At 40.1% G+C, this 25549-nt stretch overlaps 1 protein-coding gene across 2 annotated transcripts in view; it reads left to right on the top strand.

The window, feature by feature from the left end:
* ntrk3b (neurotrophic tyrosine kinase, receptor, type 3b) overlaps nucleotides 1-25549 on the top strand; it is a 194318-nt gene that overhangs the window by 71123 nt on the left and 97646 nt on the right. For both annotated transcript variants that reach the window (XM_070970084.1, XM_070970076.1), the window contains exons 4-5: nucleotides 4102-4170; nucleotides 25315-25469. In XM_070970084.1, the coding sequence (XP_070826185.1) occupies nucleotides 4102-4170; nucleotides 25315-25469 (224 nt within the window). The remainder of the gene's footprint in view (nucleotides 1-4101; nucleotides 4171-25314; nucleotides 25470-25549) is intronic.

Genomic DNA, 25549 nt, shown 5'->3' with positions numbered 1-25549 from the left:
CTATTATTAAGGCAACATTATTTCAGAAAATGCGCATGACTGCTGTAAAAGACAAACCTCCCTTCTCTAAAATGTCAGCTTTTCAGGACGGAAGAAAAACAACTTTCTTTTTAGATTGACACCCATGATATTTTAAAGTTAGACCTCATATTTTAAAAGGCTGAAGTGTTTTTGCAGCTTACAGTCATGAACATTACTCATAACATAAAGGGCTCTGAGACATTTCAGGAAAAAGAACATTTCTTTATAAGTGACAAAATGCTATAAAAATAAACAGCAGAAGAAGCCAGCAATTAGTTTATGTTGCTGCGGCAGAAATTAGCAGCTTCTCCACGGCATGACAGATGACGACTAGATTTCACGACGTCCGTACTGCTGATCCGCTGCGACACCCCGCTCAGTGGCTGTCTGGTTCTCCTCTGCGTGGTCCTGAATGTCAATCTGCAGAGCACCCCCACGCTCAGACTGTAGCTACCAGTGATGCTGCACTAATTAGCCAACCCTCTCGAGTAGCCATGCCCTCCCAATGGCATCTGTGCCAAACAGAATTATTAAAGAAGGAGGGAGGAAGAGTTGCACCTCCTCTGCAGAGGAGCAAACATCCAGGTTCAGTTTAGCATTCACTTCATCGCCTCTGGCTGGGGAGCCAATGCTGTCATCAATATTAACACCAAGATACATCCACCACTGTAACTCATATTTTTTTACCTCAACCTAATGAAAATTTCATGTGAATCACATAATTATAATTCTTTATTCAAATGAGGAGTGTCTGAGGAGTGGAGATGAGTTGTGGCTCAGTGACTGAAAAGCAGTCATGTGGATGCTGGTGCTGTGTCTGCTGTACAGTTTAGTCAAAGTGGTGGAGGTCTGTGTGTGTATATGTGCACGCTTGTTGGGTGGGTGGTATCTGTCCTTCCAGGCCTGGAAACAGAGCTGCCTTGCCTATAAATAGATTAATTTTCTACACTGCTAATTTTTTAATTTAATAATCATTGGCCCCCCTCTCTACAACGCTTGGCCTTCCTCACCTCCTGTCTTTTGGCATTCCGTCGGCTTTGATGGCTTATTTGCTGATTTGTTTATATATTTATTAATTCATTTACCCCCCTCAATCCAATTTTAGCTGACATTTCTTGTGGAGATGCGAAGGATGACCTTTGAAAGCAGAACACTTCCTGCCAGAGATGTGAAGGAGGTCTCACTCTCTGCGTAGAAAACACTCCTCTCCTCTCCTCTCCTCTCCTCTCCTCTCCTCTCCTCTCCTCTCCTCTCCTCTCCTCTTTAAGAAGTTACAAAAGGAGTAAAATACATTTGCATTTGCCACTTAATTTTGATTTCATTTAATTTGATTTAACACATGTATATTAATACCTTTATGACTATCTTCCAAGTAGACAGTTTGCTTTTACAAGTAGTAGTTAACATTTATTTTATAAGCCACATTTGTAATTGAAGCACAAGCATTTCATAAGAAATCGGCACCTGATTCTAATAACCATGCAAAGGGTGAAGCAGGAACGTCATTGGTCGATTCCTGGCCTGGGCAGGGCCTTACTGCTGGAATTTGCATGTTCTCCCAGTATTTGTTTGGGTTTCCTCCAGGTGCTCCTGTCTTCCCCACCATCAAAAACATTTATGTTTCATTAATCCTGTTGATATCTTTGACCAAGGCGCAACGCCTGCCCACTGCTTCGAATACATTAAATGCAGGGAATGAATTTCCCTACAGGGATCAATAAAGGATAACTTTATTGGATACTAACTGTACAGACAAGAAAGTGGTGTCAAGCTTCTTATCAAACTCTCTGCAAGAATGTGAATTAGCCTATTTCCCAAAACATCAAATTTGAATGTATCCATGAGAGTGGTGTAGTTAACATCAGTTCACCCGTCTTTAGTTCTCTTTGTATGTTTCTAGCTTCAGCAGGGTCATACACTCAAGCTACCAGGATGACAACTCAATGCTATGATACATGTGTGGTTTCAAAAGAATGGACGTAATAAAGGAGTGCAAAAAAGAACACATTTAAAGCAACTAACATTTTCTTGTTCTCTAAATTTACTCATGTCACTGTTGAGCAACAAACCTGATGCAACTTTCCTCATTGTTGCTGTTCATCCCTTGTACAGGGACCTTCAGGGGTCCTTGAGGTGTTTCCAGGCATCTGGAATGTGGTTCCTGAGGGTTGCACACACAATTTTGAAGGCTTTTGTGCAATTCTGAAACTTACAATTTTATACTAAGAGATAAAATCAACCAACGTCAGATGAAAGTCTGTGGTCTGTCTGTCTACTTGAAGATCTTACAGAATGTGTCTGTTCTGCAGTCAAATGAATGTGTATTTGGAGGTCTTTGGACGGATGTGTGTCTATTTTAGGGCCTGTCATTTGACGTCTGTCTATCTGGAGATCTGTGGTAGAAATGTATGCCTATTTTGGGATGTATGATTTGACGTAAGCATTGAGCGGCTCTGCATCACCTAATGAGTTGCTGTTTGCTCGCCCACCTTTTCTCTCTCTCTCCCTCTCCCTGTAATGTATTCTCTCAGTGTATAATACAGTTCCTTTGGGACCACAGGTTTTCTTTTGCGAGGTGAAATCTCATGCAGCATCTTGAGAACCTCATATTCTCAAACACAGCCCCTGAATTCAGAGCAGCAGTGCATTCACACACACACACACACACACACACACACACACACACACACACACACACACACACACACACACACACACACACACACACACACACACACACGCACATTTCAAGGTAACAGCATTTAGCCAGTTTGTGAGCGACAAACGTACTTCTATCTGTGTGTGTCTGTACATCTGCCTGTTTCTCTAGATGTGTGTGTGTGTGTGTTTACATGTGCATGTGCATGTGTAATTGCATGTGTGATTTCACAGGAAATAAGAAAGACCTGCAACATCCTTAGCTCCCTGTTGCCATGGCGACACTTCTGGTTACAGGATATAGGTCTTCCATACAAATTAACCTACTAGTGTGTGTGTGTGTGTGTGTGTGTGTGTGTGTCTCATAATGAATTTAGTCAGTTGAAATAGAAATTCTTAAACTATAACTGTACTGCTCACTTACATAATGCTGGATTTTGTTCCATTTTTTTTTGTGTTTCTACATTTACATAGTGTCTCATATTTCATATTATATGCTATATCATATATGTGTCGCTTCAGTTGATGACTGGGTGCATGACTCCTTGCTGCCCTTATGGATACTGTGATATCATGTGTTGCATTCAATTGTCACTAAAACGTGAAAAGCTTGTCGCTGAGCGTGAACATTCAGAAAACCATGCCCATTGCATCAAAGAAAACAAACAGAAGGAGTGTCACTCACTCATTTTTCTCTCATGATGTAATATGGTACATTGATGCTGAATGGACTGGTAATAGGATTTGATAGTGTACGTAACGACAAACTGCTGTCTTAATTCTCTCAGATATGTTGTGTTTCTTGATAATTGCATAGACAGATGCCTGATGTTCATATCTAAACGGATTGAAAGTTCTGGTTAAATCACTTGTAAGTCTCTGGCTATTTGTTATTGAATTTAGTGGCTTCTGAGCTTGAGGGGTTCCTTAAGTCAATTGAATTATTTGACTTGAAAGCGGTCAACTTTCTTTTATTGAGTTGGCTGTGCCCTGAAGCTCCGCACAGCCAGGCCTTTTCTTTGTCAATAGTGCTTTGCCTTTTTTCAGCCATCAATGCAGGCCTGTATATCTTGCTTATTTTACTTTGGTTCAATCTATTTTATTTTATTTTGTCTTACTGATTATACTGATTTAGCTTCAGTTATTTTCCTTGCAGATACACACCACAGTACTAGATAGTACACAATGATGTGGGATTGGGACAAGGAAACCCAAAGAGACAGAAAAATTAATTTCACCCCAAAAGCAAGAGAATAAAATGTCAAAATGACCTACACAGAGATTTGCTAATTGGGTTTCTGAAGCCAAAGGACATCAAGACTAAAAAGTGAGGAAATGGTACGAAAACAGAACAGACATCAAGCAAGAGACATAAATTAATAATTCCATTGAATTTTCTCTTTGTTTTTGCTTCCTCTGCAGAAACTTGTCAAAGAATCCTCTCACCACTCTGTCATGGCAGCTCTTCCAGCACCTCCAACTCTCCGAGCTGTAAGTCTTCTTGCCTCGTCTCTCTTTGTTTGTATTTTATTAGAGCAATTTATCATCTGCCTCAATACAAATTGTCTTCGCTGCATGCCATTGTAATTCCTGTCTTTGTTTTACTAAACCTCTCATTTGTCTGAGCACATGTAAAAGACTGAACCTATAGGCAGTATGGTAGCACTGTGATCATATAAGCCATTTGTTGACTTAATTAACCCACACAAAGGAAATGTAATGGTCTGATAGGAGGAGGGAGTCTAACCCCATTTTCTTGTTTGTTATGAATATTTTAGAGATCATTGTATTTATGAAATGAGTTTGCTCTTTCACCACCAGGGAGAACATTGCAATGTCGACCCGCTTGTAATTTACACGTCATTACGCCTGTCAGCACTGTCCATCATTTGAACCTTCACTGTGTTGTGAACATAGAGCACTTCCTGCACCTCCTGGCATATAAAGCTGAAGTATAGCAGGGTGTTATACGAGACTATTTCAAGCAGGCCTCCTTATTGTTCTATTTTCAGAGGTAGAAGCAGGGCAGGTCCTTTGAGAGCACGGCACAATGCTGATCTGGGGTAGTCCTGCTGCTGTACACAGCGGAGTGGAGGGAAAGCCCTGCTTCCACTGACAGTAAAGTTTTGCATTTTGGGCATTTAGCTTATGCTGTCATCCTGAGGAAAATGTATCCCTTGTGCATACAGGACCACCAATATTACACAACGGCCAGTCTTATCCATCCTGTGTAGGAAGCAATTCACACCAAACCCCATACCAGTGCTACACAAGTGTCATCTCACTTTGGGCCCTCATCAGAGGCAGATGGGTCTCTGAATCCCTCATTGTGCCTGTTATTGGGTTGTGAATTTCATTCTTCACTGGATTTTAGAAGTTCTGTATTTCTGTTGTCTTACCAGCTGTCCAATTCTGCTTTTGTAGAAACTAGATGGGCCTATAGCTGCTTTTATTGCTGTTGCTGCAGCACCTATACATTGGATCCTAAGCTTCCATATGTGCAGTAGATCATGTAATGTATTTAGTGATGGAAAAGATATTTTATTTCACATCACATACCAGTATTCCAGTCTAAAAATGCTCCATTGCAAGTGAAGTTCAGCTTTCCAAATTATGCTTAAAGGCCCTGAAAACATGTTTTTTGAACTTCTTACTATGAGTAACACTAGCACACTACTACTTTCTCTGTGCTCGACTCACTGGCTTGTAGTGGGCAGGGTTCAGTTGGAAGAATGGATATCACATACTTCCTTGCATTAATTGGGATTTAGCACGATCTGATGGTGGGTTGTTTGCTTACTGCTTACTCAGATCTAATTTTCATACAGTCCTGATGAATTCTTAATGGGTAATAAAATATTTTTCAAGCTTTTTTTAAACCGGTCATGAATATCTAATGCTACAGTGAAACACCTTAGATTTGAAGCCAGATTTGCAGGCTTTAAATAAAAGTGCAGAAGTCTTATCAGCAAAGTGTGCCCGCAAATGCAAAGTGCACTTATTCAGTATGCAGATTGGCCCTTTCAGAGTGTTATGTTATTTAAAAAAACAACAACCTGTTATTGTTATAGTGTTAACAGCATTCAGATGCTGTAGCTGCTGAAGATGGAGTCATTTTTTGACTAATGTTTATACCGTTGAGTCAATTTGTATCCAGGTGTCATATGTCACAAGCTGCTGTGTCATCATAATTTTCCACCGTTGGATATATTATATTGTGTAGCTTTAATTTTATACTTTTATGCAAAAAGGAAAAAAAGATCAAGTCTATTTTGCCACTGAGGAGTACAGTATTAGAGTTCCTGGGCAGACTATATCACATGCCACAAACTAAAATAAGTAGCGCAGCTCCTTCCTTAACTGAATCACCTCTATAGCTCACAGAGCACGATTTGCTCTCATGTGCAAGCCTATTTCTTCTTAAGCAACCATTTTAGATGCGTACAAATGGTGTCTTTGTTGTTTTACATGAAAAGCAGGGCCAGGGTGATGCCCGTGCTTCCTAGTGAATGCTGATGAGGAGTGAGGGTTTATGTCTATTCCATTTGGTGTGTTTGGTTAAGAGGTGTCAGTTGGAGTGGCGTGGCGGCACAGACGTGGGCTGAGGTGTTATGCAAGAAGGAAGCCATGTGGAATCAGGCCTCGATAATAGGAAATGAGTCACTCTATCATGGCCTGAGTCTGCGACATGGTCCTGACATCATTACTTTCTTCAATGTGTGTATGTGATCACCCAAACCACATTACCGTGGATTGTGCCAATCATTCAATCACGCCAAATGAAGCGTGCTCACCGGACAGCTATTGCCTTTAATAATCAGGATAAAACACAATGCAGTATCAATGATAACTGCCCACCCATGCTGCTGAACCGCACTGATATTATGTAAATAGAGGAAGATCAAACCAGCTGAAATAATTTCTGTTTTATGTGACGAAAGGAGAGCATGGCCCTTCGCCATGGCGCTGTAGCTACACCGTGTTATCTCAGTCACTCACTGTTATTGTAATTGTATTTAATGCTTTTTTTTTAACAATGAGAGAGTGCCAATTTCAAAGCTGAAACGTAGTGAAAGTGACCTGCAATGAATAGAAAGTGCTCAAATATTTTAAAGCCCCAAGTTCACAAGCCTTAAACTAACAATGTTTTCACTCAGTAATTCACTGTATATTTCATCAAGGTCCAGTGTTTTATTGCACTGGTATCTCAAGCTACTCTCCAATCACTTCCACAGCTTTTTATGGAAAATGAAAATAAAAGAAATTAATAAAGGGTGGAAATTGTGTGCTTACTGTGGCGAAAAATTACTATAAAGAAAAGAGGCCATTTATACATAGCAAACATGCTGACCAAAAAACTGATAAAAGTGCTGGTGCCCTACTGAAATCACCATTAAAACCATCAAAATGATTGACCAGTTTTGAATTAAATGCTACATTTCCTGCTTTTAAGCCCTACTTCACACATAATTAGGTATAAAACATGTTTTGCTCAATAAAGAGAGTTGTGCAATCATTAAAGAACCATTTATTCAACTACTTTAACATAAAGGCATGACTTAACTTTGTTAACCTCAAACAGCCACTCCAGTGGGTGCGCTCTGAAGTGTGATCAGGTGCTCCGTCACTATCCACTCCACAATTGTAATCAGACTTGGGAACATAAGCCAACCTGTATGATGAAGCAACTGTTAAAAATGAACAAGAAAAAGTACTTCCTGTCAGTCAATGTACATGAAGTCTGATTTCTCCTTATCAGGCTCTTCTTATCAAGCGTAGTGATGTCTAACTGCAAAACAGTCACTTTGTTTTGCAGGTTGGTTGCACAGATATTTCACACCCCTTGCAATATCTTAATATCACTGACAATGACAATGTTATCAGTGAAATCTCAATAATCTCAAGTCTTTTGTGGCTCCTGTGAAAAGGCCCCAACATCACATTGAAGCTTTACAATAGACATCTGCTGTGTGCTGCCTCTGGATGAGACACAGATAATCGGCTCTGCCTCTTTGTCTGTGTGCCCTTTAGCCAAAGGACTGGAGCTGCTGCAGAGTGGTGCACAGCCCAGCCAATCCAAAGCCTGAGAACAGAAGCAGGGTGAATGGGGCGGCTAAATGCTAAATCTGCCGCTGTGGCTTCCAGGGTGATATTATTGGAGATTATTTGAAGCGGAGTTAGCGGCAGTCACCGATATGCAGTCTACGAAGAAGCTCATTCTGTCTGGTCAAAAAAAGAGCAAAATATTCTCCTTCTTTAGCAACTGAAGCGATCTGCCTGAGGCAATGTGCATCCCGAATCCCTTTATTCTGTTAGCGCTTCTTTAATCCCAGCTCTCTGGAAAGCAGGGGCCGGCGCAAAGTCAAACATTTACGCCTCTCACTGCAAAATGGATTTTTTCTTTGAATATGGATGAAATATGAATAGATCAAACCTGTAATCTTCTGATATGACTGCCAGTAGATTAGGATGAATTAAACATTAAACTTCTAGAGGCTGCACGACAGGTAAATTACTCAGTTTTAACCTTCATTTTATTAGGGCCAAATTGCACTCAGGGCAAACTTTTACATAAATACATGACATTTACACTGATGCTTCAAAACATCAAAGACCGAATTGTAAAAGGAAAAGGGAGCATTAAATGTTAAATGCAGTAGAACAGACTACAGTGGGGCAACAGTGGCCTCGACATTAAAGAAGCTACCCTCTTAAACTGCCTGGTGGAGTCTGCTGTATGGAAGGAAAACAAGGAGGCAACCTTCGCTGATAGACACTATTTTAGTGAAAGCAGCCACAAGTACAAATAGAAATACAAGGTCTCTCCTGTTAAAAGCAATATTCCTCAACGGCATGTTATACAGCACAAGCAGAGCAGTAAGAGTGTTTACAGTAGGTATGTTTCCAAATGAATAGAATAGAATTCAATTGTGGCTTGATGTCAGCTTCCTGGTTACGTGTTATTGTTACTGTATCTGTAATGTGGTGTTAAAGAGCAGGCGTGTCATGGTTTGCAGTTCATTTCAAGAAATTACTATAGCATGCCTTTCCATTCTATTTTAATGTTGTGTATACTTATGGTTTACTGAAATAGTTTGATTTGAGTATGTTTACACGTGCAGGTTAATTATACTAGTCCAAGTACTGTCAGAAAAGCAGTATTTAAATGCTTGCATGAAGTTACAGCTCAGCCTAATAATCCCTTTCACCTGACGGAAAATCAATTATTATCCAGAGAAAACAGTGTTTGCAGTAATTGCGCAGGGCTTTAGACACGCATAGCACATGGAAGTAGGCTGTAGATGAACACTTATTTCTGTTACAACCTGATGGCAGCATGGATTCAATCAGCTGAAAAGTGGGGTTTTCAATCATCCTACAAGCAGCAGTGGATGGCATTATGGTTAAATACGATGAAAATTCACAGCACAAGAAAGTACACTATACATGTCAGACTACAAATATCAGCCATCCTGAATACATATTATGAGTATACACATAAAACACCTCTCAGAATGTCTATTCTCCAGAAGTATCTGAACAATCCCATTTAAAATCTTTGACTCTGATGAAATTGCCTTACGCTTCTGCTCCCTTTGTCCATTTTCCCTACCTGGAGCCCTGACCTGACTCGTGTGTCCCCTTTCCTCTACATGATTGCAGTGCAGGTGGTGTTGTCGATAAGCTAAAGTCAGGTCTGGCTTCTCAGACAAAAACAGCCATAGCAGTTTGAAAAAACGCAGTGAGAGAGCCTGCAGGGGTGCTGAATGGCTGAATGACTGCGCTCTTACCGAGAAGAAATGCTGGGATAAAGTGGCAATTTATTATTATTTAAAGCACACCACATTATCTACGACTTAAGCAGAACATAGAGTGTGAGAATGACCAGGAGTGTGGTGAAGCAATGATACACATCAAGTGTGTTGTGGCAAAAGCAACTGTTAAGCGAATTTAGCTGAATCAGGGGGAAATGCTTATGTTGTAAAAGCTCTTGCTGACGAGAAGAGTATTACATTTGACATCTGTTGACTCAACTCTGCATTTTCCTGCATTTATCCCTCCTGATTTATATTATTCTTTCTCTAAACTCTAATCTCTCTACCTCCTGCTGTTCCACGAAAACTGGCCATAATGTGATATTTCTGATAGAAGAGCAACAGTCCAGCAGTGATGTAGCAAACATGCAGTAAAAATGAGACTATGGTTACTTCTCTTTATTCAGCCTATTGACTACAATAGTCTGATGGCACGACAGCCAGATTATCATCTTTTCACGCTGTAATATTAACAATAATGGCTGTACTGTCCACACTGTTTGATTGACAAGTGATTTCTGGGAAGTGCAGTGCAGAAACAACAGCAATGAGTGTTTTGCATCAATGGGACAAAGAAAAAGAATTAGCTGTTCACTCAGCAACACTCTTAGTTCCTGTTCCTATTTTTCCTTTCGAGGACAGCATACATATAAAGTTGATAGCAGTGTCAGGTTTAATGCTCAAATTCTCAGTGATTTCTTAAACAATGGGTTTTCTATTTCACACAAAAGCAAATAAAAGCAAGCTTCTAGCCAAAGAGTGTGAATGTTGCCTGAAATGTGCTAGCATTAAGCTAATGCTTAGACCTTTTAAGGTGTCCAGCTGATTTCTTTCAAACCGAAAAGCCTGTATAAGGACATTAAACATGCATGTGATGACCACAGATATGATATAATGCTAAGAGACTGAGGCTAAAGCTACATGTCCCCATGCATCCTCACCAGATGATCCATGCAGAAGACATGGTGTATTGCAGGGAAAGGCTGGTTCTTCCCAGATTATCAGTTAGATGTAGCCTTTAATGGTACAATTTTCAAACTTTTTTTTTTTAATAGAAAATTTGAGATTTGTGGATTAGGAATAGCAGAGGTGTTTGGCAAATGTAGCTCTTACACAAGTTTGGCTGAAGTTGCTGAAGTGTACATTTTTCTAAACCACATAAAGAGCGACACATAGCTGCTTTTGTTACTCTGGCCACCCCACCATGCACCGTATTTCAGGTCACTCATGTTTTTCTTGTACCAAACAGTTTTTCTCCCTCCACAGCTCCATTAGGGACACCTTTTAGCAGCATCTGATCGATCTGGTTGTGCTGTCTCTACCCCACCGACTGTGTATGCAATTCACTGACTGCCAGTCTGTGGGGAGATCAAACACAAGATGCTGCGTTTTGCTGGTATGGAATAAAACTGAGCCACTCCTGGAAGTTTAATTACCAGAAAGTAATGCTGCTGGATCTGTTTTAGTGAAAGAAGGGTTTGAGCAAGTATAGCTATTGACTTTTCTTATGGCTGGGAAACCTGCACGGAGTGAGATTTGAGCTGCTCAGTTAGCTTTCCATTAAACTACAAAACAACCTCACAAATTACTTTGTGTGATCATGCAGACTGATACCCCTGAAACATTACCCAACCAGTGTAAATAGAGTACATTCCATTTTTTAATTCATTTTTTGTCAGTGGAATGCTTTTAATTTGAAGGAATAGTAACAGGAAATGTTCTGGTTCCTCCAGCATTAACTGCACAAACAGTCACACTCATTAACAAAGCGACGACCTGAGAGCTCTACTGTAACTGGCAGAGTGGCAGATTTTTCCCCTCTAGCGAGTAGCTACTGTCTTAGCAGTTGGTTCACTGTGTGCAGTGAATCACCAACTTTTCTCTGGCCCTCTGGCCAGCAGGATGTTAAACTTGACCAACTTGACCCATGCCCTCAGCTGGCAAGCCAAAGGGGCTCTGGGTAAATTTACAAGGGGTTCCCAGTTGTATTACTTTTCAATATGTCTCTATGTCATTTCGCTATAGACCGCCTTTAAATAATACATACATACATACATACATACATACATACATACATACAAACATACATACATACATACATACATACATACATACATACATACATACATACATAGTCATTTCCACTATAAATAACCATTGTAACGCATAGAAAATTCCCAGATTTTTAAACTATAATAGAAACTCTTCTTGGAATTCCTGGTGGGTTTCTGCTCAGAATGCCCTTGACTGCTGCTAGAATATAAAATTTGAAGTCGTTACAATGTACTCATTCAGAGAAAATTAGAACTCACTAAAAATCCCAACAAAATCCTGTGCAAAATGACCCTGACCATATAGAATATGAAGTTGTTTGGCCATATAGTCGTGGAGAAAATGAAAGGGAAAGTGGCCCCGCGGTAAAAATGTGTTATAATACAAACCTCATTGATAACTTGAAAAGGTTTGCTGGAACTGAATATTAACAATTTACACCTGAATTGCATTGAAATAACATAAAGATAACTTTTTTAATTAATTCTAAAAAATGAAATGGGAAAAACACAAGCTGTCTGGGGTCAGGAGGGTGGGGTGTGGTGCAGTTAGTTTCCACTGCTTAGGGCTCTGTAAACAGTTGTGTTAAAATCTGTTGATTTTAAGTAAGAGACACAAAAATTATGAAAGCTGCAAATAATTGTATGAATAAAACTAATAATAATAACAACAACCGTAATTTTATAAATTAGTACCATTGCCACACAGTTTGGCCTGAAGCAAGCATCATAATCTGACCTCAGTACAGCGCCGTGCCACACAGAAAAACTGAACCAGACACCAATGCCCATACCACCACAAAGTGAGTGCTGTCCTCAGCCTGGACACCATGATGGAACCTGTGTGGGTCCCACAATGAGCTCGCTCCCTCACAGTGGATGTTATGGCACTGAGCATAATGATATAGTTAGCCGATAAAATATTCTTTAATTGCCTTTGGGGATAAAGTCAGCTCACAGCTAGTAAGCGATAAATTCCCAAATCTTATTTTTCTTATCAGTATGCATTATAGCACATCTGGATGTGCTGTATTGTAGTAGAAATGACTGCCAATGTGACGAGAGGAGCACCTCGAGCAACTACAGTTACTACACATCTTTCTGCTGAATTACCCCAAAGCCTGGCATCACAGGAAATGCAACCCACAGTCGCACCCAGCATCAGTGGCACGGTGGTAAAATGTGCCAAATAAGGCGATTTACTAAACACACAGGATTTAAAAACCCAAAATAATTCCTGACAACGGTATAAGAGGAGGAAGCAGAGCATTCAAGCTGAGATCAAAGCGTGCAAGCAACAATGCAGTATATAGCTTATCGTTGCTTGTGATCCGCGGTTCCTCAGCCAAAGCACCTGTGTGTACATTTCCCAGAAAAACAGCCTCTGGTGGTGATCATTAGCTCTCCTCTGGAGTAGCGGGGTGGATCGTTAGCCGGCTTCAAGGAAACATCATGCTGTTAGCTCTCTGTATCTGGGGTCACACTGCTGTTTGCTTTTATTCTTTTCTAACTCTAATCTGCTCTCCTCCAGACATTTATCAACTTCCAACTGTCAGTTTGCTGTGTTTTTTTCTTTGTTGTCTCATAACTTGTTTAGATTGTAAAGCTGTAAAATAACAATCATGTGTCTGTACTGCACAGGCTGAGCACACGTTTGAAACGCAGGATTTCAGCTTTCTTATTTCAGTACAATATCTTGCTTTTTTCTGTATCTGTACAGCTGCATGTCAGTCCTGATCAGCTCTGCCCAGAGGAATAGAGGGTAATGTATAGAGGTGGTGATTCTTATTAACAGTTAACACAATTACAGTATAAAGGGGGAAAGCCTGGGCTGCCCTGCACTGGTGAGCTTTGATCCCTTGTGGTTAGACTTGCTCAGCAATAAATGAAAACCTTTAACATTGAAATTATCCTCTGCACCAGCATGTAGGGAGTTACCTGCTGTAAAGTGAACTCCTCTGTGCTGTATACACTGTAGTTTTAAGTAGTTTTTTTTTAAGTTGCTGTGTTTCACTGCACTTTGTGATATTTTATTTCTAATGGCAATTTAGATGTGAATTCCTGAAAAAAACGTGGGCTTGGTGGGGCTAATTAGGATGGGATGATTCTAGTATTTTTAGACTCAGTATATTTTAATTTGTCTACTTCTAGGCCAAAAAAAGACTTCTATCAAGAAGAGGTAATGCCTAAAGAGATTTGGTATTTCTCCATCAGAATTTCAATGATTACTCTAAAAGTCTGTGTAGAGAGGCTTGTCAAACACCATTTAGACCTTCATGTTGGCAATTAAATGGTAATGCTTAATTTTCTGTGTCACTGATGCCTAAATCACTTACCGCTCAGAGTAAGAGAGTAAGAGAGCATTTTAACTCAACCTTCCCAAATAATCATGTACACTTTTATTTTTTTAATTTTTTTATTCTCAAATCTACAATGAAATAACCACAGTCTGAATCATACTCATTCCTCATGGGTCCCTCACATAAATCAGGAGATATTTACTGATCATGTGATCGCAAGAAACTACTTTAAGAATGTGGCTCATATCGTGCATCAGCATTTGCAAGAGCAACTGCAAAACAATTGCATTCCCTCGTCTTCAATAATCCTGGCTGACATCCAAATTGAGGAATAAGATGGAGAATTTGCAGAGGGAATATCAGTCATCTATGAGAGTACACGGATGCTTGTCTCGTGGCATTTATGGAAAATGTAGCTTAATGATTCAAACTCTCAAGCTGCACATAAATGGCTTCGGGGCTCCTCTCTGGCTGGATCGGGACAGTGAGGTAGCACAGACATCGCAGGGAGGGGCAGTGTGCCTGTACATCAATCGCAAATGGTACAACAATTTTACTGTGCAGGAGCAGTTGTGCTTTCCAGACATAGACTTCTTGTCTGGTCTGTGAGGCTCTTTCATCTCTCTAGGGAATTCCCTCAGGTGTTTGTTGCCATTGTTTACATTCATCCTAGGCCAGCACAGTGGACAGCATCTTTAAAGTGGTACAGACACTTCAATCATTTTCCCCTGATGCTCCCAATATTGTACTGGGAGATTTTAACTTAAAGAAACAGTTTTTATCAATGTGACAGCTGTCCTATGCACCATAATAGAACTCTTTACTTCTGTTTAGCTCCATAAAGGGAGCGTCTAAGTCCAAGACAGGCATGTTTACAAGAGAAGGGAGAAGGTGCACAAAATACAGGTGCTTTAACTGGGCTGCTTTAACTGCACACACTGGTCAGGGTTTACAGAATCCTTGGACCATGTTGATGAATTAATGTTTGTTGCATGTCGCTTCATCTCTAGAGACAATGTTATTCCCACTAAGGTTGTAAAGATTTTGCCTAACAACAAATCATGGGCCTCTGCAGCTTTTAAGGGTCTGATTCATCATAGTCAAAATGATTTTAATGAGGGTGATGCTACTGCAGTTAAGGAAACAAAGAAGGAGATCAAGTCAGAAGTGACAAAGGCCAAAATCAGGTACAGAGATAAAACTGGAGCTGAGCTGGGCAGTAATAATTTGAGGAAAGGCTCGAACAGCATGAAATCTTGGACTGGCTCTCGTGATAAAGGCAATAGGAACATTGTCCTAGCTGGTTGTAATCCAGATAAACAGCTGGCTGATGTGTTAAATGCTTTTTATTTAAGATGTGATTGTCATGACTTCACTGATACACTGAATGTATTGAAGGACAACATTAGGACTCAATCCTAACCCTCCAGCTTGGGCTGTTACATCAGAAGTGTGAAAAACACTCACCAAGTCTAGTATGAGACCTGGGCCTGATGATATCTACAGCCAGGTTCTCTAAACCTGTGCTGAGCAGCTGTGTAGCATCTTTCAATTTATGTTGATGTTATGTTACTATCTCGTCAACAGAGGGTTGCTAACGTATGGAAACACAGTTGTCCCAGTTGCTAAGACTAAAACCCCAGAAACATTAAACGACTTCAGGCCAGGAGCGCTGAAATCTTTAATTATGAGGACACTAGAGAAGCTCATTAAAATGAGGTTTTATCACAGGTGGAGAAATCCCTGGATCCCCTGCAATTTGTTTTCGGGTCTGGCGGTGTGTCGGTGGAGGTGTGGACGATGCTATTATCACATTACTCCATTTTCCATATCGGCATCTAGAGGGCACAAAAGCTTACATCCCATACATAAATCTGATATATGGCCATATATGTAAATAACATATCAAATACAAATAATATCGGAGTCCATATGTCAACATATATTTCTACATATTTGGAACATATATTCTAAAATATGACAAATATGGCCCTTTTTATATATGGAACACATATGTGGCACACATATATGTATGGCATATTCAGCACTTATATTTTTCAAACACAGATGTGTTTGTATATATGTATATATATATATAATCTGTAATACATGATATATTCAAATATCACCCATACTTATATCTGGGCATATACGATACTGACATTTATTCATTTTCTATACCCAGTTATCCCTTTCCGGGGGGGGGGGGGGGGGGGGGTAGCTGTCAATGGGCCCAGAGAGAACCCATGCATGCATGGAAAGAACATGCTAACTTCACACAGACCCGCCCGACACGGGGATTGCAAACTTCTTGCTGTGAGGCACGCGCACTACCTGTTGCGCCACTGTGCCGCCATGATACTGACATCAAATTAGATATTACTCTCCAAATAAGACCAGTTATTACACACGTCAGTTTAAAGGGATTCTTTGTTTTTTGTTTTTTTTCAACCTAGACCCTATTTTTCCATCTGCTTTTATCTAAATGACTGGTGGGATTTGCAAAATTTGCAATTGCTCCTGTACGAAGCGAGGAGTTTCGATTGCACTCGAAATTCGGAAAGATCTGACCTCTGACCTCAACTTACAGCATATGACGTTTCTTTCTCTCACTCCCCCTTAAGTAGCTGACATACTTCCCCAGAAGTATTTTTAAATGCTTGAAAGAAATCCAAACAAACATCAACTTACTGTGGCCGGCCATGTTTTCCGAGGTTACGCAATGAAATACATCTACCTCGGAAGTCAGAATTTCCGACCCGGATCTTTCAGAGTTCTGAGTGTAATCGAACACAGCATACCAGGCAAGGTAGCCTATCACGTTGCAGTAGCGGTCAAATGGACCGCTTGACCTGCTCAGAGGCATAACAGAGTAACTTCATCGCTCACTGATTCGATTTCAGATAACAGTCCTTTCATGGTTGAAACATTTGTCATAGCTGATCTAGGAAAAGGAGAATGGTGCCATGCCATTGGTCAGTATTTTGAGGAAAAACGCCACAGTTTTTTGCATCCATGCTGAACCCACTCCATTTCATACCAGTCGGAAAAGTTCTTGGGCACCTTACAGCAATACCTGCCTCGTCTGCCTATTTATGGATACGCCAAAGCTAAGGGTGAACTATGTTTTTCCATTCTTGAATAGATCTGAATCCATAATCTGAGACACCTTTGACAGTGTAGTTGTCAAAGGCTGTAAGCAAGCCCCCCCAACTTTATATTTATCTATTAATTATTGATTTAACTTGTGCTCTTTGTTTTATATTTTGTATTGCACATGGATTACGTTTTTTACATGTATTGTAATAGATGAGAGAACACATGCTGTTTCATGATTTAAAATGAAACAAAAATTGATAAGTAAATGAAATTGCATTTATTTTATACGCCTTACTTCTTAAGTATAGGAGATACTTTCTCTTAAACACTTATGGTCTATATGTTTGAACATTCACTTTGGAATGCATCAAAAAATTCATGGGCTGCATACATGTTTGCACATTTATACTGTAATGTATGTCATTAAAATATGTAGACTACCTGTTTGTAGAATTATTCTGACATGTGTAAAGAAGAAATATGTAGACTACATATTTCAACATGTATTTTTGAATGTTTGTCATTAACAAATATCTAGATTACATGTTTGTACGTTTATTATATATATATATATATATATATATATATATATATATATATATATATATATATATATATATATATATATATATATATATATATATATATATATATATATATATATATTCTAACATATATGTGATCAAAAATATCTAGTCAACAAATGTCAACAATTATTTTGGAATATATGTCATAAACAAATATCTAGACAGGGGGCCCAATTTTCGACTCTGCCACCAGCGCAGTGGTATTTTTTGAGCAGCGCAGGCAGGCGCACGGCGCACTTGGTATTTTGGTAAACTGAGGCATACAGAGGTGCGCCAGGATGGGCGTTGCGGCGCAGTAGGGGGGAGGTGTCAGCATAATGAGCCGGCGGCGCACCGGCAGGCAAGTGGATTTTCGTAAACCGGCTGAGTCGTGCGCTCAGGTCACCAACACCTCACAGTCAGGTTTCCACAGTGTCTGGCATTTCACTGCGATCAATAATTAGCAACAGCCGCAATTCAATGCAGCTATCTGAGTCAGCACAGACAGTCAGACCTAAATTTATATATTTTGATCAGTATCTCATACGTGTAATGGTCACTCAGCCTGACCGAATGTACACAGTTAAACAGGGACGCAAACTAATCAATTAACGTCGCTGTGCCAACAGAAACAGCCGTGACATCCTACAGAGCATATATACTGCATCTATCTCAGAGCACTCGAGAGACAGAGAGAGACAGACACATGAAAAAACGTAAGTGATGATCGTTGTCCGCTATTACCCACGTCATTTCATTCCAAATGTTATCATTGTAATGCTTAACGTTATCTACAAAGATGGAGTACATCATTGCTTTGAGGAGGATGAGGAGGAGGCCGAGGATTTACCATCTAAGGACCTCATATTTAGACATCAGAATCAGAATCAGAAATCCTTTATTTATCCCCGAGGGGAAATTGTTTTTGTTGCAGTGCTCCTTACAAGAATAGAATTAGAATAAAATTAGAAAAGAAAGAAAAGAGAGAGAACTATATATATAAAAAGCAAATATAAAAACAAAATATTTATATTGAGAATATATATACAAACAAAATATACCACAAAATAAAGAACAGAATATAAAACAATATATATATATATATATATATATATATATACTGAGAAAAAATAAACAGTATATACAAACGGGTGTGCAAAGTAATACAGCGGCCTCGCCAGCGGCGTTCTTAAAGGTGAGGCGAGGAGCTGCTGTGAAAATTTGACTCGGCTGTGCCAAACCCACTCCACGCCTTCTCCCCTCCCTCTTTCCGAGTTGTGCCGCTGGGTGGGACTGAGATGAGAAAGGGGAGGAGATGCGCTGGCGGCGCAGTACACGAAAATACCAAAGTCTGCGCCGCCACACCCCATCGGCGCAGCGGACCTGACTTTGCACCACGCCTGCGCCACGCCGGCAGCGGAGTCCAAAATAGAGCCCTAAATGTTTGAGCATTTATTCTGAAATATATGTTCTAAACAAATATCTAGACTACATATTTGCACATTTATTCTGACATTTATGTGAAGAACAAATATCTAAACTACATATTCCAACAATTATTTTGGAATATATGTCACATACAGATAACTAGACCACTTAATTTACCATATAATTTGAAGTATATTTCAAAAGGAAATAGCTGTTTTACATGTTTGCGCATGTATTTCAGAATATAAGTTTAAAGAAAATATTGTAATTGCATATATGTACATATATCATAAAAATATTTTGGCAAATATGTCACATATATGTACATACATGGCCACATATCAGATTTCTGCATGGGGTTAGGCTGTTATTCAGAAAGTTTTCCTCTCCTCCTTTTTAATACTATCCAGCCACATCTAGCAACAGAAACGTGAATTCATCTTTTGTCCGATTCATCTTCTTGTCCGATTGGTCCATCTGTGAAGCGAAACTTTTCCCAGTCAGCTGCACTCTTCCACTGGTTCTCCTCTAGGCTGCTGTCTCTCCCCACCACTCAACATGTTGCAGACTAATGACTGTTAATGCAACTGTACAAACTGATAAATGATCAAAGTTATGAATGATTCTGTGACTATAAGTCTTCTTTAAGGAGCAGGGCAACATCATGGGCATGTAGTCAATGGCTTTGTGGCCCGGTGTTATGAGTCTTTTCTCCAAGTAAATGTGTCAAAAACTACCTGATAATCAGCTTTAGAAAGACCTCTAATCCGGCACTGACCACCATAAAGGTGCTAGCAGTGAGTTGCTGGATAGCTATAAATACTTGGTGCTGTTCTTGATAACAAACTGCATTTTAAACCTCATGCTGCTTCCACAACAACTGACAACATCTTTTTTACTGGAGCAAAATGTGTTCTTTTAATGTCTCCACTGAGATGATGACTCTCTTTCAATGAAGTTTTATTGAATCAGCTAAATTGTTCTGCAGCGTTGCTTGGTTTGGGAATTTGACTTTAGCCAACAAAAATGTGCTCGGTAGTGTCATCAAAGTTGAAGATTTCAGGAAGGTAAACCCAGATTACGGACCTGGATTAACTATTGCAAGCAGCTGTTTAGAAAGACTACTTCCCCTCTGGAGTGCCAAGATCACAGAGCGGAGTTTGAATGGTTATCCTCAGGTTATCAGTTGAAGGTGCCTGTTGTGAGGATGAAGAGGTATCAGGTTTCCTTTGTCCCAGCTGCCATTGGCATGTTAAACAGCAGATAGTGTTTTAATGTCATCTGCATATTGCTTATTTGCACAGATTGTTCAGATTTATTTGTTTATTTTTTGTGCACTTTGACACTGACACTGAAGGAACTCCTATTGAATCTGTCGTCGTGTCCTGTTGTTTGTTGTTGTCCATTTGTGTCTGTTTTTGTGTACAGTGCTGGCTGCAATGCAGTTTCCCTGTAAAATATGTTTGATACAAAAAAGATACTTTAAACTTTAGAAAATGTAAAGAAATAAAACATTTTAGGAGTCATTCATTTCTAAAGGAAGAAATGCTCCATTTAAATAAAAGGTGCATAACGATACGTTGAATGGCTAACCAGACACATTTAAAACATTCTTAGAGATTTTCCTTTTGGCATCTTAGATACAACTCATTGCCTCAGTATTTCTAAAATCCTGGACATAAATGTATGCGTCATTTTAGGAATGATAAAGTATGGTCTGCCCGAGAAAATACCTGAAAAGTAGTTAATCAGTGATCTGTGTGATCTGTTTCGAGGAAAATATCATACTGCGTTTGTTCACAACAAAAAACCTACTGCTCTCTTTGTTGTCATGCAAATTTATTCTGTTCAAAAGTACCATAAGATATTTTTTTCATCCTAGATGGACACATTCATCAGGAAAGAAAAATTGTTTTGTTCTATACTCAAAACACAAATTGCTGCAATTTGAGACACAAGGAGGATTTTTTTTTAACAATTGATCTTTTTGGTTGTTTTTCCTACATAATAAACTGAAGACATAGACTAGATGAAGATTTCTTTGTGAGTGAATATGTGTCCCTTCCTTGTAGTGTCCGAGTCAGTTCAATGAGTGTGCTGTTGCAGAGTACATATGAAAAGGCACTGCTTTGACCACAGTATCAGATCCAGTGAGGGTCTGATAATAAGCGAGATCCACCTGAGGAAATCTATTCTCATTACTTTATATGGCATGGTGGACATACCACATACATTATTCATGCATCCTGCAATATCTTATTGACCTCTGTCAAGGACATTTGGACAGGCATTCATCTTCACACAATTGGCCAATCACAGCCTCCAAATTGGACATATGCAAAATGCAGAAGTGGCATATAGTGTTGAATAATGTGACTTTCTGCTGCACGCTGCTGTGAGAAGGAAATGTATGCACAGAGGAGCCTAATGATACCTGCCTGCTGCTAATACAGCCTGAGACTGATAGCCTGAACACTGCTTTGACCTTTGACCTTCTCACATTTGAATGCCATGGTGCAGCCTTCATTGTTTTCCTTCTTGTGCGTTGATTTGAATAAATCCACCTGTTATAAAACATAGTCGTACATCTGTGGTGACTGTCATTCTGTGTGAGTAGTCGCTTGATTATATTGCTGATTTTTATTATCAACGCTGTTAATGGTATTAATATTGTTGATATTGTGAAGAATGTTGCTAGTTAGGTTGAGAGTGTCTGAACATTGATGTCAAGAACACAAACTGAGGTTCATGTGACCTCCTAAAGACCACAATCGTCAGCGTATTCTCAACACTATCAGTTTCAATACTTCCAAGTAGTTACAGAGGAGTGTATGAGCATTGTACTGACCTGAGGTCAATAGTGCTCAGAGTTAGGCTGTAAGACCGGATTGACTGTGTTTTCAAATGTATAATTTGTCTAATCATTGTGTCTAATATGGCATATGATGTTTGTGGTTTGAGAAATGGGTGGCACGGTGGGGTAGCAGGTAGTGCGCGTGCCTCACAGCAAGGTTGCCAGTTCGATCCCCAGGTTGGGCCTTTCTGTGTGAAGTTTGCATGTTCTTCCCGTGCATGCGTGGGTTTTCTCCAGGTACTCCGGCTTCCTCCCACAGACCAAAAACATGCTCATTAGGTTAATCTGTGACTCTAAAATTGTCCTTAGGTGTGAGTGTGAGTGTGAATGGTTGTCTGTCTCTATATGTTGCCCTGCGATCAACTGGCTACCGGTCCAGGGTGTACCCCACCTCTCGCCCGTTGACGGCTAGGATAGGCTCCAGCCCCCCCCCAACCCCGAAAGGGATAGTCGGGTATAGACAATGGATGCATGAGAAATGGGATAGAATTGTTGCACATTTAGTTATAATATTAGGACAGTTTCACCTGTTGAGCACCTCTCTACAGTCTGATTTAAACAGTTGAACTGCCTGAACACAGTAGATCTGCACTCAGCTTTGTTCACACTTACTAGAAAATATTCTGCCACACTGCTGAACAAGAGGCTGCCATTTCAGCATGAAAAATAACTGGCAGTAACTAGAGCTGAAAAGTTGTATTACAGTCATAGCAGCATTTCAAGGTCGGGATATAAATATAAAAGTTGCGTTGTGGCGTTAATGAGGATTGGATGAGGCGTCTTTGTTTCAGTCCATATGACAGTCTTTGGCATGCAATCACAGGTGCACACAGACATGCAAGCATGCCAAACGTTATGCTGTTCAGCAGGTTCTTTCCAGGGAAGACGGAGCAGATATTGACAAGAATTCCCAGGAAATACTGCAATTGAAATCCCTTGTATTCAACCTGACAAAACTTGACTTGCTGTCTTGTCTTTAACATTATCATTGCTGCTGTTGTTAGCGAGACTTCAGTTGGAGACTGCTTTGTCACCCCTACACTACTATTTACAGTGCTGTGAGAAAGTATTTGCCCCTTCCTGATTTCTTACTATTTTGCATATTTGTCACACTTAAATGTTTCAAATCATCACACAAATTTTAATATTAGACAAACATCCATCCATCCATTGTCTATGCCGCTTATCCCTTTCGGGGTCGCGGGGGGGCCGGAGCCTATCTCGGCTGTCAACGGACGGGAGGCGGGGTACACCCTGGACCGGTCGCCAGCCGATCACAGGGCATAAACACACAACCATTCACACTCACACTCACACCTAGGGGCAATTTAGAGTCACCAATCAACCTAATGAGCATGTTTTTGGTCTGTGGGAGGAAGCCGGAGTACCCGGAGAGAACCCACACATGCACAGGAAGAACATGCAAAATTCACACAGAAAGGCCCGACCCGGGAATCGAACTGGCGACCTTCTTGCTGTGAGGCACGCGCACTACCTGCTGCGCCACCGTGCAGCCTTAGACAAACATAACCTGAGTAAATACAAAATGCAGTTTTTAAATAATGATTTAGGGAAAAAAGGCTATGACCCTTTGTGAAAAAGTAATTTCCCCCTTGTTAAATTATGAGTCAACTGTGATTAACCACATTTTTTGGAAAGCTGAGTTCAATTTCAATTTTACAAAGCCATTTGTAAGGCTGTAGGACTCCAGCGAACCACGGTCAGAGCCATTATCCACAAATGGAGAAAACTGGGAACAGTGGTGAACCTTCTCAGGAGTGGTCGGCCTACCAAAATTACTCCAAGAGCACAATGACGACTCATCCAGGAGGTCACAAAAGAATCCAGAACAACATCTGAAGAACTGCAGGCCTCATGCGCCTCTGTTAAGGTCAGTGTTCATGATCCAACAATAAGACAGAGACTGGACAAAAATAGCATCCATGGGAGAGTTCCAAGATGAAAACCTCTGCTGACCAAAAAGAACACAAAGGCTCGTCTCACATTTGCCAAGAAACATCTTGATGATCCCCAAGACTTTTTGAAAAATACTCCGTGGACTGATGAGACAAAGGTTGAACTTATTGGAAGATGTGCATCCTGTTACATCTGGCGTAAAAAGAACAAAGCATTTGATAAAAAGAACATCATACCAACAGTCAAACATGGTGGTGGTAGTGTGATGGTCTGGGGCTGCTTTGCTGCTTCAGGACCCGGACGACTCGCTGTGATTGATGGAACCATGAATTCTGCTGTCTACCAGAAAATCTTGAAGGAGAACATTCAGCCATCAGTTTGCGACCTCAAGTTCAAGCGCACTTGGGTTATGCAACAGGACAATGACCGAAACACACCAGCAAGTCCACCTCTGAATGGCTTAAAAAAAAAACAAAATTAAGGTTTTGGAGTGGCCGAGTCAAAGTCCGGACTTAAATCCAACTGAAATGCTGTGGTGTGACCTTAAACGGACAGTTCATGCCTGAAAACCCTCCAATGTGGCTGAGTAAAAACAAAGAAAAGTGGGCCAAAATTCCTCCACAGCAATGCGAAAGACTCATTGCCAGTTATCACAAAGGCTTGCAGATTGCAGTTATTGCTGCAATGGTGGCACAACCAGTTATTAAATTCAGGGGGCAATTACTTATTCACATAGGGTCATAGGTTTAGATAGCTTTTTTTCCTGAATAAATAAAATTATTATTTAAAAACTGCATTTTGTATTTACTCTGGTTATGTTTGTCTAATATTAAATTTTGTGTGATGATCTGACACATTTAAGTGTGACAAATGTGCAAAAAAATAAGAAATCTAGAAGGGGGCAAATACTTCTTCACAGCACTGTATGTTGCTGAAGATATGAAATGAATGCCGCTTGTTGTATTTATGTTTTTGTTAAGACAACTGGGTTGTATATTTGTGTGGTTGGTAGGTGCATAAAGGAATACAATAATAAAATATGTGGATATGAACAGATCTACTTTCTGAGTCTGAAACATTCAAATTATAATGTGTGATAACTGACCTGTCACTCAACTGACACACAAACATCACAAACATCACACCACTTCTTCGTAGAGTCTCAATTTCTTAATTTATTGTACAATGCAAACATGGACTGGTAGTAGCCAGAGCAGTGTGACTTTCCATGATTTGACAAAATATGCTGAAACCATGGAGGTGATGGACATTTAGACATTCGATAGGCTTCTAACTTTTCATCAGTTTTTGCCAGATTTCGTGTTCAGTGCAGAATGAAGCTTTTCCACTGTATTTTTAGCTCATGATTTGATATTGAGGCCTGGCATTTCGGTGACTTTACACTCGATAGAAACCATCTCAAACAAGAGAACCTTTCAAACTTTTGTCTGCAGCGTTATATATTTTTATTTTCATAAACACTACATTCATCAGGAGCTACTCACATTATACACTCAACCTCCAGATAGTTGCCTTGCTTCACATAGTGGTTGGATTGGTATGACTGTCATTGCTGATTATGTTGTTTCTTAATTGTGTTCGAAGGCGTCTGGATGGCGTGGTGTTTGACTGCGGCTGTGATATCCGCTGGATCCAGCTGTGGCAGCAGAGAGGAGAGGCCGGGCTCCACACACAGCAGCTGTACTGCAAGAACGGCGCCTCCAAGATACGACTGCACAACATGTACATCCACAACTGTGGTAAGAGGAGGAGGAGGAGGAGGAGGAGGAGGAGAGAGGGTGTGATCTGCATTCAAAGAAGAGGAAAAGAAAAAGGAAGC

This window comes from Chaetodon trifascialis, chromosome 1 (assembly GCF_039877785.1).
Source record: "Chaetodon trifascialis isolate fChaTrf1 chromosome 1, fChaTrf1.hap1, whole genome shotgun sequence".
Taxonomy (NCBI): Eukaryota; Metazoa; Chordata; class Actinopteri; order Chaetodontiformes; family Chaetodontidae; genus Chaetodon; species Chaetodon trifascialis.
This window is presented reverse-complemented; position numbering and strand designations above follow the sequence as displayed.